The sequence below is a fragment of the Cucurbita moschata genome, unplaced genomic scaffold, assembly GCF_002738365.1.
Source record: "Cucurbita moschata cultivar Rifu unplaced genomic scaffold, Cmos_1.0 Cmo_Scf00027, whole genome shotgun sequence".
NCBI lineage: Eukaryota > Viridiplantae > Streptophyta > Magnoliopsida > Cucurbitales > Cucurbitaceae > Cucurbita > Cucurbita moschata.
Genome location: NW_019268543.1, coordinates 3,245,007 through 3,263,349, shown reverse-complemented (window position 1 = coordinate 3,263,349; position 18,343 = coordinate 3,245,007). Strand labels below are relative to the sequence as shown.

Sequence of the window (18,343 nt, the reverse complement as noted above, 5' to 3'; positions counted from 1 at the left end):
AAAAAAAAAAAAAAAAAAAAAAAAAAAAAAAAAAAAAAAAAAAAAAAAAAAAAAAAAAAACCTATTATCGTTAATTTTGTAAATAATCTCAAACTTTAAAAATTTCATTAATATTTTTCTACTTAAATAAAAAAAAAATTCAAAAATAAGTCAATAATGTGTTTAAAAAAATATCCATAAAATTTAAAAAAAATTAGTATTAACCCTCTTAACTTTACAATAGTTATTCTCGTTGATATATAAATGAAACCATCTATCAGCATCTCATAGATTATATTGCTTATTTTTTAAAGTTTATGAATATTTTTCCGACAGGATACAAGTGATAATTGTGTTTTTAAAGATATTTTTGGAGTTCTTAAAAAAAAATATCAATTTTTCATTTTTTTTTAGTTAAAGGGTATTATTGTAATTTTAACCAATTTAGGAGAATTTAGTTAAAGGGTATTATTGTAATTTTAACAAATTTAGGAGTATCTTTAGATAGAATGAAAAGCTCAACTGTTTTTTTTTTTTTTTTTTGAAGTTATTTTCAAAATTCATGTTAGGATTTTAAAACTAAAAAAAAGTGTTATTTTTGTAAAGAACCCGAGAAAATAAATACAATTATTAAAAAACCGAAGAGTTATCAAACATAGTCTATATAAAAAAAGTTTACGCCACTGATAGTTGATTGATCGTATTAAAAATTCAAAGAATAATCATAACTTATTTAGTTAAACTTTATGACTCCTATTATACATTGCTAATAAGCTGAACACAACTTGGATGAAGATCATAATCACAAGCATCACAAGAAAATGCCCAAAACCTGCCTTGCCTTTTGCAAAAATCACACACATAGGCTTTCGCCAACTCCAATTTCAGCACATGTTCATGCTTTATATCCTCCACATTTGAAGCCAATTCCTCCCCTTCCTTTTTCACCGCTGCTTCCAATTCCTCTATTCTTTCTTCTGTAAATGGGAATGCCTCTGCTCCATACAAGCAAACCAAGCCTCTCCCGTTCTCGCTCGCCGTCTTTCCGTCCGCCCCGATCAGGACTAGTGTCGGGATCGTCTTGACGTCGAAGATCCTGTAGAGCTCTTGCTGGCTCTCGTCCTCATAGGGGATTGCAAGCCATGGCATGTCTGCTACGTTGAGTTTGAACTCGACAAGGTTTCGGTCCGTGGATACCAAGATTACTTCTAAAGAGTGATCTTCTGTTTTGTCCATGATTTCCTTGTATACTTTGGAGAGTTTTGCTGTGAATGAACGACTTGGAGGGCTCCAATATGCACCAAAATAAAGGCCTATTGTCTTACCAACTAGCTGAGATATTGGTGTCTGCAATGAGATGAACTTGAAGAACATTGGAACTTTACCTTAAAACAAGAAACAGAATCATATTGTTTGCTAAAGTGAGTATTTGTTTGGTACCTTTCCTCCATGTCTGGAAATAACATAGTTAAGTCCTCTATTCCCCAAGAGGTCTTCGAGTTTTCCTTCGACACGCTTGGCACGGTCCATTGCCTTAAGTTCTTGTCTCCTCTTCCTTGTAAAAGGAAATGCTTCAGCACCATAATCTTCAATAAAGCCAATCAAGTCATCTTGTTTTGAAATCCCATCTCCACAAAGTGGAACGAATGATGGGATGCGATCGACATGGTACTCGTCACACAATTGTTTCTGCAGCTCGGTGTCGTATGGTGCAGCGAGCCATGGCATGGTCTGGAGGTATTGTTCAAATTCATTCTTATCATGGTCCAAAGAGATGAATATAATCTCTAGCTTTTCATCTCTCTTTTGCAGAGTGTTATAGAGTTGAACCAACAGTGGAGTGAAAGTTCTGCAAGGTCTACACCAGTTTGCAGAAAAGAACAGGCAAATCATCTTCCCTGCACATATTATTGGAGACACCTATCATATAGGAAAATCAACTCATCAATTTCAGTATTGATTTTGCAATGAACAAAATAATATTTACATCAGAAATCTAATTTGATTTGCAGAGATAATTTAGAGTGACTTTTAGTTAAAGCATTGATGAACAAAATAATTTAGAATGATTTAGTATCCATCCGTTGGATTTAGTGGTACTTAATTTAAATGATATTAGAGCATAGGTTTTGTGAGATTCCATATCGGTTGGGGAGGAGAACGAAGCATTTTTTATAAGGGTGTGAAAACCTCTCCCTAACAGACATATTTTAAAAACCTTGAGAGGAAGTCCGGAAGGGAGAACCCAAAGGGATAATATCTACTAGCGGTGGGCTTGAGCTGTTCCAAGTTTTGTGCTCTGTTTCAACTCCATTGGATTTAGTGATACGTACTTTAAATGATATTACAGCATAGGTTTTGTGAGATCCCACATCGGTTGGGGAGAAGAACGAAGCATTTTTTATAAGAGTGTAAAAACCTCTCCCTAACCGATGCATTTTAAAATTTTTGAGGAGAAGCTCAAAAGGGAAAGTCCAAAGAGGATAATAGCTGCTAACGGTGGGCTTGGGCTATTACAGGTTTTGTGTTCTGTTTGAACTCCGACATAGTCATTTCTTACTAATTAATATCGATAATAACTTGTTGGGTCTTGTGCTAACTTTCAATCCTACAAGTGAAGGGCGACCTAAAAGTACAGATGAAATATTATTTATTGAAACCCGCTACGCTTTTCTAGAAGCAGAAAGTAATAACTTACTCTTGGAACACTACAACTCTAACACCAATACAAATAAACAACGGTGAAGGTAGGATAAAGAAAGAGCTATAAAATGAAACCTTTTCTTGACCAGAGAGAAGGAACTCAACCCCTTGAGCTGCCAAAATCTGCAGAAGATCATTCTTTTCCTGATTGGCTTGATAATCAGGCCCTGCCATTAGAACTGCAAGAAGAACAAGAAGAACAGGAATAAAAACAATGATTTTTACAGACCCATCAAAGAGAGACTCCTTTATATATATATACAATAAGGTTTATTCTGCCATGGTGTTTTGTGAAGATTGGCAATAAGAGTTCAAAAGGGAAATATTCTCTCCGATGCTCTTTTGGTGGTTAAGAAAGATGAGGAATCTGAATGGACTCGAGGTTTGAAATAAAAGTGCAACAGAAAGGATTTGGATTTGGGAATGACCTGTTTCAGATAAGTAAAAGACAACCTTCAATGCCCCACAAAGAAAAAGGTTCTTCGGTCCCCAAGGCCAAGACAGTGACATGCCATATCAGGAGATTGAATGGATACAAACACCAAAGCATGTTGGAATTCTTTTCCTTTCTTTCTTATGCTTTCTTCTGTCTTTTTCTCTCTTCAAAAGGATTGCATATCATAAGCTAAATTACAAATAAATATATATCCACACATATCTTCAAACTTTTACATGTTCATCGTTTCAAAGAAGTTGCAATATTATCTTGATCATCGAAAACGTTTCAAAACTATCATCGAAATTGGAGTAGAAATAGGTAAGGAATAGAACGTTGAACCAAAATTGAGATATGGAATGGAAATTAGGACTCGAACACTACCACACTCATTTCAAATCTCAATTTTCATTCAAAATTCTAATAGATTTCGACATCAAGTATAGTTTTGATACATTTGCAAGAAAAAACATCTAGATAATATTGCAACTTTTGAAAGAATACCGTTGAAACCAAAAATAAATGATTCTAGATCAGAAACCTAAAAAAAGGGAAGAGCAATTTAGAGCGGGAGAAAGCGAAACAGATTAAAAAAGATAGAATGCGATTTTCTTTCTATTTGGATTTAACAGAAAATTTTCCATAGAGAAAGAGGGAGAGAGCATAATCAATCATGATCGTAGCTAAATAGATGATGGATACTAATAATTTGCATTCTAAATGAGAAGATCAAAACTCGAATCACAAGGCAGTTGATGATCGATCCTGTTTCAGAGAACAAATAAAAAGGAAAACAAAGTTCAGATTCAAAGTGAAAGAAGAGAGAGAGAGGCACTTACACGGAGTTGGAGGAAGCGATTTCCAGAGAATGTGTGCAGATTCTTCAAATTGATGCAAAGTTTCAGGTTCTTCAAATTCTGTAGCCATTGTCACTTTCAGAAACGGAACGCTCTGTCACGCTCACTTCTCTTCTCTCCACAAGAAGCTGAGATTTTTTTTTTTTTTTTTTTTTTTGGTCGCATGATTCAAAATAAAATATTCATCTAACAAAATTATAGCATGTTCAAATTATAAGCCATTAAAATGAGTCTAACCTTTTCTTTTGCAAAATATTAATTTCATTTACATATAAAAAATTTAAAATTTTCTTTCACTACTTTTATATCAAAAATAATTATTCTTGCAATTTTAATTTGGATTCATTCTCGTCTTTATACTTTAAATCCCAATTAATTAAACGTCCATGTCAAAAGAAAATTATGGATAAATGTTTAATTAGAATAAACCTATGATATTTTAATGTCCTATAATTTGATAAATCTTAAATTTATCAAATTTCAAACCATAAAGAAGCTAAGAATCGAGTTCTGCCTGCAACAATATAAGCACAATTCTCAAGTAGATTGATGGCTCAAAGCAATAAATAGTCCTAAAAAGTTGCCTTTAGTAAGTTGAAAAAAAACATCATTCCATGAATCGATCGCCTCCTATTTGCCTATAAGTAACGTGAGAATTGCTTTGATACTTCATCTCGATAGAAAAGTAAATGGGTGAGAGGTATTACATCATGTAGGCATGAGTTAATATCATTACCAAATTCCCATGTGATGACACGAATGAGGCTAAACGACTTTTTTTCGACAATTGTAGAGTAGGAGATCGAACCAATACCTACGTGACAACATAATTTGTGGGCTTTAAATCACCAAATATCCGAAATGCTTCATGTTTTTCTTTTTATAGCCTTTGAAAACATGTCCTTGATGTTCCGTGATTCTGTCTCCACCTTCGGCTTTTTAGCTTGCTTTCCATTTCTTGTATTTTTTGCGCCACTTCTAGTCTTATCCTGCCATATCACAATTTGCACAATCCATTTGAGAAGAGAAAAGAATATAAATGAAATGCCAACAAAAGAAATGTACATATTTTATCATCAATTCTATATGAGTTCGATATCGTTCTTTAAAGTAATGTTTTGACGTGAAATACTCGAAGTGTTTCGTCTAGAGACGTTTTAAGAAGTAATTCTTACCATTTAGTCATTCTTCCAGATAATTGAAATGTGATTTTGATCCATCAGAAAACATTTTTCAATATTTTAAAATCCATGCACGGCCAACTTCCACCCGCCCAAACACCTCCCTTGGCTTATAAAAACATCTTTGGATTAAATCATAAATCATGAACAGGAATACTTCAAAACTCACTCTAAGGTCCTACATCAGTTGGAAAGGGGAACGAAACATTCTTTACAAGGGTGTGTAAACCTCTCTCTAGAAGACGTGTTTTAAAACTTTGAGGGGAAGCCCGAAAGGAAAAGAGCACAATATTTGCTAGCGATGAGCTTGGATTATTACAAATGGTATCAAAGTTAGTCACTACAAATGGTATTAAAGCCAGACACCAGATGGTGTGCCAGTGAGGACGTTGAGCCACTAAGAGAGGTGGATTGTGAGGTCCCACATCAGTTGGAGAGGAGAATGGAACATTTTTATAAGGGTGTGGAAACCTCTCCTTAGAAGACGCGTTTTAAAACCCTAAGGTAAAGCACGAAAGGGAAAGTCCAAAGAAGACAATATTTGTTAACGGTGAACTTGGGCTGTTGCATTCACATCATATGCGAATAATCACGGAGCAACATAATTGGTGGGTAGCATGTACGAAAAGGGAAACAAAAAATTGACGCAATTACAAGTCATTGGGAATTGTACCTGTGAGATAGAATCAAAATTGTTCTCTATGCTTAAAGGAGGCTTTTCTGCATCCGATGCTTTTCTAGTTGCTTCAGCAAAATTTAACCTGCAAACAAAATCCAACAGTATCTGGCCTCAATACAGCCACTTGTTCCATTTGTGGAACTGTAAAGTGTACAACATCTTAATTGCTATGGTTAAGAGTAGTTGAGGACTAAATACTTGAGATGGTCACATAGAAGCTTCAACCAAGGTTCATCTTTCAAGTATTCCCCTAATATTGAAACTGCATCGCTTACTGTACCAAAAAAGAAAGACCGATGTAAGAGAAGCTATCAATTCATTCAAACACAAATACTTGCAGCAACCCACGAAATTTGCTAACTAAAACAACATTCCCTTAAGTTTTTCTATGTAGAATGCATATGATGACAGTTTTCAACCTCACAAAAGACATTCAGTCCATGATTTTTGTTTCTTTTTCCTCAACAGATAGTTTGTTCTTTTTAACTACATCAACTGCTCACATCATACTACATAATGTTTTAAATAAAATCCGTGAAAGTTTCCCCAGCTCCACTACATATGACTAAGAAAATTAGCACCATGATATGCACACATCCAAAAGAAAATTTCCCATGAATCAAATACAAGTTCATCAATTAGAGGTGGCCTTAATTATCAAGTTCAACATTGAGGTGTAAGGGTATGGAAGTTCTCTTTGATGTCAAAACTACTAATGATGTCCTCTTTATATAGTTTTTTCAGATGTGCCAGATGATATTAAACAATAGGAAACTATAATGATGAAGATAAAAATGAAAGAAACCCAGCTGCAGTGTTAAAACGAATGGCATAAAGGGGTTATAAGTCTCTACAGAAATATACATGTATCTTTTTCTTCCCTTGCAGCATAGTTTTTATCCAGTGTGCATAGAGTTTTTTTCAGCTGACATACCTGCAACAATAAAAGCATAAAATTAAATAATATAATAAATAAGAGAAACCGCAAAATCTCTTCCAGAAGATACTATGGAAAATAAAAGTAGCTGTTTTATGGAAAAAGCAGTACAGCATGAAGAGTTGGCAGCTAGATACTCCCATGTTAGAAACTGATGTAAAACAGGATTCATCAATCACCTATGAACATGTTGATCATGACATGTATTATTGTTAATTGTTCTCATCTTAACGGACCAATTTTGAAAAATTTCTAGTGGAGAGAACGAACACGAACCTTGTGATATAACCATGCCAAAACCTTTGAATCATCAAGCCTAAAAAACTTAGAAGATCCAACCTCTGCAGGAGACACGACAAGGTAGCATAAATGAGAATAGATTCTAGACATGCTTGATTTTTTTTTTTTTTTTTTCTTTCTAATTTTATATACTATATGCCCACCTTTGACCTCACATACTACTTGCATAGACTTCTCTGCAACAGACAGTAAATGCAGATATTCAGGATACCCATTGATGAACATTATGTCATCTAATTGCCTGAATTTCCCAGGATCATCTCCCTTCTGCAAGAAATTTGAAATAAAATTCTCAAAATTTAGCATTAAATCAATCGAAAATATTAATAGTTTCAGCGACTATAAATATATTATAATGAGTTCAAATGAACAATATAATTAACTAGCTCTGTACGCATCACAATTAGACCAACAATTTCAAGATAAACAAATGGACATATAAATTCCAAAGCAACCAGGGAAAACTTGAAATTGTATCTCTAATTTCCAAGCAGATTGCAAACATACATCACTACTATTGTAGAATGCAAAATAATTGTATGCAGCACACAATTATGCTCCATCTCCCAATTATGATATCATACAACTTTTGCAGTAAGAGTACCTTCATTCTAGCTTCCTCGAAAATGGGCAAGAAAATGAATACAGGATCCACTGGAGTAGCGGAATACAGACGACCATCTGTAGACACAAAATAATATATAGTAAGTTATTTATTCAAAATTACTTGTGTTTTATAGTTTATTTTCAATATGTTATACTTGAATTAGCAAAATCTTCAGGAGATTCAAACCATTAGAAGTTATGCAGTAAGTTTAAGAAATAAGGCATCCACAAAAAGATTTTCAGTGTGACGCAGTTGTTTACCTTCAGTAACATAATCTCCCAAAAACCACGATGAATACGACTGCTTAAACCAGTGAATTTCCTCTAGCAACTCGTTTACATATAAGAAACATGTCGTATTTCCTGCCAACAGACATCGAATATACTCAATTAATAGAATGATTTTGTAGAAATATGATGAGCATTAGCTTGCACTTCCTTACAGTTTTCCACAATAAAGTTATGCTGAAAGATGGTCACCGATCAATAGGATAGCTAACCAAATAAAGTATTTAGATAACTATCATTTTCTCTCCAGTTCCTTAAATTACCTGATTTTGGATGGCGAAGTGAAAGCAGGCATCCAGTACCATTTTCTTTTACTCCATGATCTGTAATAGAGCAAGAGAAATCTAACTGAGTCAAAATTTCCAAACTTAAAATGTAATAAGTGATTACCTTAAGAAATGGCGAGATCAAGAACATGAAAAATAAATAAAACGCGGACCTACCAGGGGCAATGAGGATACGAGTTTCCTCGACGCCTTCCCACCAAGCCATGGAACAACCCTGACCGGTCATCGAAGCAGTAACATCAAAAAATAATAATCTGAACTAAATTGTAACATTGAGCTTCATGCTTAAAACCTAGTCTTAGATTGCGCATACAACAGTTTCAGTTCCGAGTATGAGAATCAAAACAATCGAGGCGACAATTTTCATCTCAGGAAAAGAAAACGAAGAACCATTTTTACCTACGAAGAAGGTCGGAAGAGCACCGGCGTCCACAGAGAGATGAAGTAACGACCTCGCCGGAAAACGGAAATGTGAATGTCGACGGCGGGAACCAAACGAAATCGAGAACTGGAAAAACCGCGCGCGCCAAAGAGAGTGGATACTGAGCTCGGTCGCTGACCCATTCTCTAACGAAAAGCGTAATGAAATGGGCCGAATGAGGCCCAAGTTTCAAATGCCTTTTAAATATTTCGTATAATTATTTTAATAATCTAACTTGAAAATAAAAAATAAAATAATCAATAATTATCTAAAATTAAATCACGAAATAAAATTATTAAAAATACTTTATTTTGTATAAATTTTTGATAATTTTTTTTAAACGTTTTTATTTAATTTAAGAGACATTTTTATCATAAATATTATAAACAAAACTTTGAATTAAACGGTAAAAATATAAATAAATTTTTTTAAATCATTAATATAAATAATGAAACTTCACCTAAATTTTTTTTAAAAATACTTTATATTATTTATGATTAAATAAAAATTAAAAAATATTTATGATTAAATAAAAATTAAAAGATGTACGTGATATTATCTATAACTATATGGAACTAAAATTAATTATCGAAAAAGTAAATAATAATAATAATAATAATAACAATTAAAATTCACATAACATATATTTGAAAAATTAGAAAAGAAAATAGGTTATATACAACGTTGCTGCTACAACGTTTTAATAATCATCTGAAATGAGTTCATAATCTACCTCTCTGTTGTTTGTTCAATACAGAGGCACCTTTTTAAATTATCTTTTACATACATAATTATCAGTCATATCGTTTTAGCCTTTCGGACGATGTCTAGCTCAAAAAGGAAAATTCGTCCTCGGGAACGGTCGCTTTGAAGTTAGAAGAATTAGAATAGAAACTCCCGTAAGAAGAATAGTACTCGTCGTCATCCTCGTCCTCGTTCAAATTCAACTCAATTTTTTCAACCGCCTGTTTCAATCCCCATCTCTTCCCAATATCCCGCTCACAACAACACATCCCAATCTGCAAAAGCTTCAACATCTCACCGCAATCCCAACGCCCATCCTCCTCCTTCCCACGTCCTCGGCCAACAAGATCGTTATCGAACACCTCCGCTGTCCATTCCTCTCGGACGACGGTGTCAACCCAAGCAGCAAGGTCGGCGTTGGCGCCATTGCCTTGGTGGAGATAGTTGGCCGGGGACTTGCCAGTGAGAATCTCGAGGATCAAAATTCCGAGGCTCCATACGTCGGTGGATTTCGAGGTGCGGTCGTGATAGGCAGCGAAGTCTGGAGACTTGAAGGCCGACATGTGGTGGTAGGCGTGGGATTCTTGGAGGAGAGGGAAAAGGGCATAATCGGATAGAATTGGAGTGAAGTCTTGGTCGAGAAGGACGTTGGAGGATTTTAAATGGCCGTGTGGGACGCTCGAATTTGGGAGCTCTTTGTGGAGATACGATAGACCTCTAGCTACTCCTTTTATGATTTTTATCCTCCGCCTCCAGTTTAGACCTGTATTGTCTAATTTAGGGAACGATCATGAGTTTATAAGTAATATAATACGAGAACTTAGGCTTAAAGTAGACAATATTAAATAATTTAAATAAATAAATAAAACGTACTACGGAGGTGAGTAGCCAAGCTGCCATTAGGAACAAATTTGGACACCAAAAGCTTATCATCCTTCCCATAATAAAACGCAACAACCGGCAGTAAATTGGGATGAGACAGCCGTCCAAGGCGCCGCATGTGGCTGTAAAACTCGTCTTTTCCGGCGGCGTTCATTTGCCGGAATCTCTTCACCACCACCGCCAACCCGTTTGAAAGCACTGCTTTATAACACGACGCGAAGCTCCCACTGCCGAGAACTATGGCCTGGGCGCGAAGAAGTTCTTGGAGGTCGAACCGCGGCTGGTCGGTTCGTAGAAAGCCCAAAGCCGACCCGGTCGGACCGTTCGTCTTCGAGTTATCCTCCGAGTCTGTCGAGGAATATTGGTGGGTTTTTTCCGGCCTTCTGAAGAGGATTTTCGGAGAGAAGAACAATTTGGGTGGCCGGAGAAAGCAGCAGAGGAGGAGGATAAAGAGGATTAAGGCGGCGGCGGCGGCGGAGAATACTCCGATGAGAATCGACCAGTTCTTTGTGGATGATTTGCATGGTGCTAGTGGCTCTCCACATAACCCGTTGTTGCCTAAACAAAAATATCAAAAATATATTTAATCTAAAGTTTAACAAATATTTTTAAAATAAAAATTTATTATATATTAAAAAAAATGTTGACGCAACATATAAGAATGTCCCTCTCTTTGCTTTCGGTTTAATTTATCGTCCAATAAATTTTCTAATAATTAGAGCAGAAAATGGTAAGAATTAGGGTTGTGGGCTTTTTTTTCACTTTTTGACTATGCCTTCGAGGCTCAGGACGTGACTAAGTTTAGGGCATGACTCTGATACCATGTTAGATGAACACGACTCTCCACAAACCTTCGAGGCTCAGGGCATAACTCTGATACCATGTTAGATGAACACGACTCACCACAAGCCTTCGAGGCTCAAGGCATGACTAAGTTTAGGGCATGACTTTGATACCATGTTAGATGAACACGACTCTCCACAAGCCTTCGAGGCTCAAGGCATAACTCTGATACCATGTTAGATGAACACGACTCTCCACAAGCTTTCGAGGCTTAGGGCATGACTTTGATACCATGTTAGATAGAACACGACTCTCCACAAGCTTTCGAGGCTCAGGGCATGACTAAGTTTAGAGCATGACTCTGATACCATGTTAGATGAACACGACTCTCCACAAGCCTTCGAGGCTTAGGGCATGACTAAGTTTAGGACATGACTCTGATACCGTGTTAGATGAACACGACTCTCCACAAGCTTTTGAGGCTCAGGGCATGACTAAGTTTAGGACATGACTCTAATACCATGTTAAATTAACACGACTCTCCACAAGCCTTCGAGGCTCAAGGCATGACTCTGATACCATGTTAGATGAACACAATTTTCCACAAGCTTTCAAGGCTCAGGGCATGATTAAGTTTATGGCATGACTCTGATACTATGTTAGATTAAGACGAGTCTCCACAAGCCTTCGAGGCTCAGAGCATGACTTTGATACCATGTTAGATGAAGACGACTCTCCACAAACTTTCGAGGCTCAGGGCATGACTCTGATACCATGCTAGATGACACACGACTCTCCACAATCGTATGATATTGTCCACTCTGAGCATAAGCTCACATGGTTTTACTTTAGGTTCTCCAGAAGACCTCGTACCAATGGAGATGAATTATAAACTCATGATTATTCCCTAAATTATGGGACGCAAGACTATTATCCAACAACAAGTGGCATGAATTATTTATTTTCTAATATATTTTTTACTATGATGTATTTGAATTCATAATTAAAAATTATTATTTAAAAATAAATTAAGCCTGTTTTTTTAGTTTAAAAAGTTTTTTTAATGAGAAAAAAAAAACAGAAAATAGTTATGAACATACCAAAAAACGAAGTGAAATTGGAGTTCTTGAACCCAGAAGGAATGGGCCCCACCAAACGATTTCCAGAAAAATTCAAATACTTCCAATCCCTTTCCTCAAAATCTGGAATCCTTCCGGCGAACAAATTACCTTCCAATCCCAAATCAACCAGCCCCTTCAATTTCACCAACGACGCCGGAATCTCGCCGGAAAATCGATTCCGGCCCAAATACAGTTTCTTCAAATTCCCCATTCCTTCAAACTCCTCCCCAGAAATCCAACCGGAAAAGTTGTTATCCGACAGATACAAAGCCCTGAGCGCCCCAATTTGCTTCACGTCGGGCATTGGGCCTTGAAGCCCATTGTTCATCAGACTCAGAGTCCTCAGCGTTGGGAGCTCCGCCAGCGGGGCGACGTCGACGGTGCCGCCGAGGCCCATGTGCTCGAGGCGGAGTCCGTACAGTTGCCCGTTTTTGCATATCAAGCCAGCCCAGTAGCGGCGGGCGTCGGCACAGAGAGGGACGGAAGAGTTCCAGTTGGATAATGCGGTGGCGTTGGTGAGAGAGGATCGGAATCGGAGGAGGGATTCGGCGGCGGCGGAAGTGGGCGGCGGAGGGTTGAAGAGGAGGAAGAAGAAAAGGAAGAGACAAGGTTTGGGCATGGTGGAGACTATTTATTTATTCATTAATTAATTTTATCGATAATAGAGACGTATAAAAAGGGTGTTGGAGACATCGTTAACGACGTCGTTTTGACGCTCTTGGCGTTCTCGGCGCTAACGAGTAACAGACCGGCCACTGGAAATGCTATTGTTTAATTATTATATGACGTGTCATTTTCTCTTGAACCAAAAATAAAAATTTGTTTATCTCTTATCTTAAAATACGTTTTAAAATAATTTAAAAAATTAAATTTCAATATAACTGGACATATCAATTATGATGATAATAAATAAATAATTAAAACGAATATTTTAAGATTATAAATAGATATCCATTTCAAGTCATCGGTACCGATTATTGGTAATTGTTTGCATGTTTGTTATGGTGTAGGGTTTAAAATTTGTTAAATAAATAAATAAATAAATATTTTTAAATCTTGCAAATAAGATACAATATAATAACAATGCAATTTAAATATCAAAGCTCGTGATAAAATGAAAATTAATTATAAATTTTGCACACGAGAAAATACACATGGATCTTTCTTAATATATTTTTTTTATTAAAAATATAGTTTAAAAAATAAGAAAAATATTTAAAAAGCTTGTGAAAAGGGGGAAAATGGCAGACAGCCAAAAGAGGAAATGGACGCCATTAAACACGTGGTCAAATTCCACCGACTTTCATATGACCACAGAAATTTGGTCCCTTCAATACAACCAAAAGCTACCTTATAATTCGTAAAAAAAAAACATAAAAAGAAATATATATATATATATATATTATAGTTTTACGAGAAATATTCAAATTTAATGAAATCCACGCATGTTTTAGGAGGAGATGAGTCCTTACATTGGCTAATTTACAAGTAATTAATATGTCTCCTTTGATATGAAGACTTTTAGGAAAACCAAAAACAAAATCACGAGCGTTAGAGGAGTACTTTATTCGATGGTGTATTTTGTTCGAGGGTTCCATATGCTTTAGGGGAGGTTCTATTGTGTACTTTGTTCGAATGGAGAAGTCCCACGTCGAGTAATTAAGGAGTCCCACATCTCAATGAGTTAATTTGGGAAACCAAAAAACAAAGCTACGATAGCTTATGCTCAAAATGGACAATATCGAGAGTCATGATTCTTAACACCGAAACGTCTTTCTCGTTTTAATTTCTTACTACTCATAGTAAATTATACTAAAACGAGTCCCGAGAAATCTGTAGCCATATGTATCGGACCTTACAATTTAAATACGAGTGCAAAAATCATACCGGAGGCACTTAAAATATTAGGTCAAAAACTACTCACACTTTTTTTAAATTAATTGAATAAAATTCAAAGCTAAAATTTATTTATTTATTTGAGTAATAGATTTATTTATTTTTCTTCAATTAAAATAATTTTTTTAACAATGGGATGGATTTAAATAAATTATTTTACCAACCAGTCACTTGATTTTACATTTTTGTAGATTAATTTTTTAAATTACAAAAATTCATTTTATAATTTGAAAAAATTAAATTTTTTATTAAAAAAATGAAGATTTTGTTATTATTGAAAATTAAGTGTCCAGATTCATTGAATCAAATCCAGAAAAAAATAAAAAATAAAAAACAGAAAATTAAAAATTTAATTGACCATCAGTAATAAATGCCTTAATCGAGATTTTGAACTCCGAATTCCGGCCAGGTTCAATGAATCTTCCACTTAATGGCGATGGTGAAACTCATCCATGTATGGGTTTTTAAAAATAAAATAAATAAATAATTAATTATAAGTTTAGATTTTTTTAATAAATAAAAAATTTTATAAATTGAGTGAAAATTACTGATATAACGATTTTATAATTTGTTTATTTTTTATTTTTAAAGATTAAAATTTTAGCATTTTAAAAAATAATTATTATAAATATATTTTATAATAATAAAAACAAACCTATGGATGTATGATAAAAGGACATGCATATGCATGAATGGGAGTGGCATCCATGGCGCCACAGGTTTCCGTTTCGGGGAGACATTGACTATAAATTCCTCATCTTCTTCAAGCTCCAGCCGCGCAGAATCAGAGCCATAAGAAGAAGAGACAGTGGCAGAGAGAAACGCCCTAATTTTTCTTCTTTTCAGCTAAACGCGAATCCGTTTAGCCTCTTCGTTTCTCTCCTGCCTTCTGCTATATAAGTTTTCGGCTCTCTCTCAAGTGGAGCAGAGGAATTCCTTTGTTTACACTCGTCGGAGTTCTTGTAAGAATCGGCCTCTCATTTTTTTTTCTCCTCATTTCTGCGTTTTTCGGATCGAATGATGTGGTTGTTCTCGCTGGAGAGGTTTTCGAGTGGATTTTGTGTTCTGTCTTGCGATAAATCTTTTGTCATTTTGTTTGTTTCTCTTTTGGTTTCGAATTTGTTCTGGCGAGAAGGATTTCGAGTAGTCGACTAGTTTAAATTTGAATGGATTTGTTGATTTAACTGAGGAATGGCTAAATCATTTAGAACTGATCAAGACGAAGGATTTTGTGTTCTCTCTTGCGATAAATCTATTATCATTTTGTATGTTTCTCTTTTGGTTTTCCAATTTGTTCTGGTGAGAAGGATTTCGAGTAGTCGACGAGATTAAATTTGAATGAATTTGTTGATTTAACTTAGGAATGGCTAAATCATTTAGAACTGATCAAGACGAAGGATTTTGTGTTCTGTCTTGCGATAAATCTATTATCATTTTGTATGTTTCTCTTTTGGTTTTCGAATTTGTTCTGGTGAGAAGGATTTCGAGTAGTCGACGAGATTAAATTTGTATGAATTTATTGATTTAACTGAGGAATGGCTAATCATTTAGAACTGATCAAGACGAAGGACTTCGGGAATTCCTGCCCTAATTGATTTATTTTCGTGAAAATTGTTCTTGCAGGACGTCAATTTAATCATGGTTCTTTGGGTGTTTGGCTATGGATCTCTTGTGTGGAATCCGGGATTCGATTTTGATGAGAAAGTGATAGGTTTCATTAGAGATTATAGGCGTGTATTCGACCTTGGTGAGTTTCTTCCTCTCAACATTCGAATTCGTTAATGGCACCAAAAGTTTTCTCATATCTCATTTCTCATTCTACAGCTTGTATTGATCATAGAGGTACACCTGAAAATCCTGCTAGAACTCTCACGCTGGAACCTACAGAAGGATCAATTTGCGTAAGTTCTAAATCCATATTCATTTTCTATAATGGAAGATTTTTCACAACCTTACCTAATTAGCATTGTTTCTTTCTGTCAGTGGGGTGCTGCATATTGCATCCGTGGAGATCCCGAAAGAGAGAGAGAGGCCATGGAGGTATTTCCCTCAAATTTGTCTTGATTTCACTAAAAGCCAGAATTTATTCCCTTACCCTTAGTCTTTTGCAATGTAGTATCTGGAGAGGAGAGAATGCGAGTATGATCAAAAGACTATTGTAGACTTCTACAAGGTAATGCTAAGGCCATATGGAAGAGCTTGCTTCATTATTGGGCGTGTTCCGTTGATCGTGTTCTTATTTTTTCGATCCGTTTCCTTTGTTGATTCAGGATGAAGACTCCATGGAACCCACATTGACAGGAGTTCTTGTGTAAGCTTAAACATGTCATTTTTGTTCAAATTCTTATATGGGACATGTTGAACAAGAACATGAACATTTCTGTTTTCTTGATCTGATAAATTTCATGTTTATATATGCAGTTTTACATCTACACCTGATAAATTACTGAACAAATACTATCTAGGACCTGCTCCATTGGAGCAAATGGCTAGGTAATGGCAGGTTTACCACTGTGCTTTCATTGGTTTATACCTCCCCTGAAATGGGTTCATTCTAAATCGCTTATTTACTCACTTTTCAGCCAAATTGCAACTGCTTCTGGTCCATGTGGGAACAATAGAGACTATCTATTTCGGTTAGAGAAAGCCTTGTTCGATATCGGTAACGATCCAGTTCTTTGATTATAATTGAGTTCTGAGTTGATTGTATCAGCTACATTTGAGTTTGAAATTGAGTATCTGCATAACTGATCAGGCCACGAAGAAGATACGGTGATCGAGCTTGCGAACGAAGTGAGGAATGTCCTTGGGAAGGTTGGAAAGAAGAAGCCGGTTGGGCCGACGACGCACCTGCCTTTCATGTCCTTCATCTCAGGAGTTCAGGTGCATCCTCTGGCAGAAGCAGCTGTGGCCATAGATTCTTAGAAAAGACTGAGAGATTGGTTGAGTAAGCTAACTGAAGATCATTTGGATTGATAGACTGCCACTTCTTTGATTCATTTATGATTTCCCTCACTGTTTCTGATATGACCCAATAGAGTTGTTCTGAGCTTAGCTTTAGACCATTTTTAGAGATTTAAGATTGAAGAATGGTAGAGAATGAGTTACTTCGCTAACAGTGAGTTTACACCGTATGTTATGAATCTTACTTTATCACTTGAATACGAAATCAAATAACTAGTTGGTTTGGAGTTTTTCATTTTGTTGATATTTGTGGGGTAATATGTTTCATATCTATGGCTTAATATGATGACGGCTTCCAAAATCTTTGAATCTTTGACATTCATCTAGTTAGTCAAATGTGTCCGCTTTGACATTCGTTCGGTCAGTCAATTGTGTCGGATTTTTAGATCTAAATTATCTTAGAACTAAAAAAAAGATATGGAATCAATCAAAGAATTTTTTTTTGACATAGATTACTTCGATGATCAAGATAATAATAAGGAAAATTCGTGATTTGAATTACTTCATAATATAATAATAATAAGGAAAATTCGTGATTTGAATTACTTCATAATATAGCTTGATCAAGAATATTTAAATGACACTAAAAAACGTTAGGTTAATCTCCATATGAGTCAAATAATCTCTCCATACTAAACAAGTAATCTCCATACTAAACAAGAACCAATGAGTCTCCATACTAAACAAGAACGTTAAGAATATAGTAATCTCCATACCAAACAATAAATAATCTCCATACTAAACAATAATCTTAAGTCTGAGTCAAATATAGTAATGATTCCCAGCATCTCTTTTTAGTCTGAGTCAAATATAGTAATGATTCCAAACACCTCTTACCTCTATTTAGTTTGAGTCAAATATAGTAATGATTCCAAGCAACTCTTTTTACACTATTTAAGAAACTCAAACACAAGAGTCAATCATATGGATAAAAATACAGGAGTTCCAATTCTAACAGGAAAGGGAGGGAAACGGATACTCAATTTAGAGTGAGTAAACAGAATTCCATACTCGATCTCATAGATACATATATAATTTTGTGGAAAGCAGTATTCGACTATGTACGACTTGGAGGAGATCTTTCATATCTTCCGAGATCCAAAAGAAAACTGGTTCTTGAACCCTTTTCAATGAACGGTGGCTTAAGAAGCATACAACTTTGACTGTAATATCCAAAATCTTCACACTCAACTTTCACTATAATATCCAAAATCTTCACACTAAAGCAGTTAATGACTAAATTTTATAATAAATTATGGTTAATTGAAAGATTGTAACT

General features: G+C 35.3%; 4 protein-coding genes across 7 annotated transcripts; 1 reads left to right on the top strand and 3 right to left on the bottom strand.

Annotated features, from left to right (window-relative positions):
* Positions 1-644: 644 nt before the first annotated feature.
* LOC111462940 (probable nucleoredoxin 3) lies at positions 645-4,104 on the bottom strand. Of its 4 annotated transcripts, none has more exons than XM_023106772.1 (5): positions 3,958-4,045; positions 3,136-3,883; positions 2,758-2,861; positions 1,420-1,899; positions 645-1,341 (listed from the first exon to the last, which is right to left on the bottom strand). In XM_023106772.1, exons 2-5 carry the CDS (start codon positions 3,230-3,232, stop codon positions 736-738), a joined length of 1,287 nt encoding a protein of 428 aa, XP_022962540.1. In that variant the 5' UTR covers positions 3,233-3,883; positions 3,958-4,045; the 3' UTR covers positions 645-735. The 4 variants fall into 4 exon arrangements, with proteins under 4 accessions (XP_022962540.1, XP_022962542.1, XP_022962541.1 ...); XM_023106774.1 differs by having other exon boundaries at positions 645-1,326; XM_023106773.1 differs by lacking the exon at positions 3,136-3,883 and having other exon boundaries at positions 3,958-4,104.
* A 431-nt stretch (positions 4,105-4,535) lies between these two features.
* On the bottom strand, positions 4,536-8,795 carry LOC111462943 (ribonuclease H2 subunit B). Its single transcript, XM_023106777.1, has 11 exons — positions 8,653-8,795; positions 8,410-8,467; positions 8,230-8,289; positions 7,940-8,041; positions 7,677-7,753; positions 7,216-7,339; positions 7,049-7,113; positions 6,700-6,769; positions 6,034-6,109; positions 5,830-5,917; positions 4,536-4,964 (listed from the first exon to the last, which is right to left on the bottom strand). The coding sequence occupies exons 2-11, from the start codon at positions 8,456-8,458 to the stop codon at positions 4,842-4,844; spliced, it is 834 nt and encodes a 277-aa protein (XP_022962545.1). The 5' UTR covers positions 8,459-8,467; positions 8,653-8,795; the 3' UTR covers positions 4,536-4,841.
* Positions 8,796-9,501: 706 nt separating this feature from the next.
* LOC111462988 (pollen receptor-like kinase 4) lies at positions 9,502-12,823 on the bottom strand. The gene is made up of 3 exons (XM_023106815.1): positions 12,184-12,823; positions 10,295-10,858; positions 9,502-10,190 (listed from the first exon to the last, which is right to left on the bottom strand). The coding sequence occupies exons 1-3, from the start codon at positions 12,821-12,823 to the stop codon at positions 9,502-9,504; spliced, it is 1,893 nt and encodes a 630-aa protein (XP_022962583.1).
* Positions 12,824-14,866: 2,043 nt separating this feature from the next.
* Positions 14,867-17,308, top strand: LOC111462945 (gamma-glutamylcyclotransferase 2-1-like). The gene is made up of 9 exons (XM_023106779.1): positions 14,867-15,062; positions 15,724-15,847; positions 15,925-16,001; positions 16,084-16,140; positions 16,217-16,273; positions 16,371-16,411; positions 16,522-16,593; positions 16,683-16,762; positions 16,856-17,308. Exons 2-9 carry the CDS (start codon positions 15,739-15,741, stop codon positions 17,023-17,025), a joined length of 663 nt encoding a protein of 220 aa, XP_022962547.1. The 5' UTR covers positions 14,867-15,062; positions 15,724-15,738; the 3' UTR covers positions 17,026-17,308.
* Positions 17,309-18,343: the final 1,035 nt, after the last annotated feature.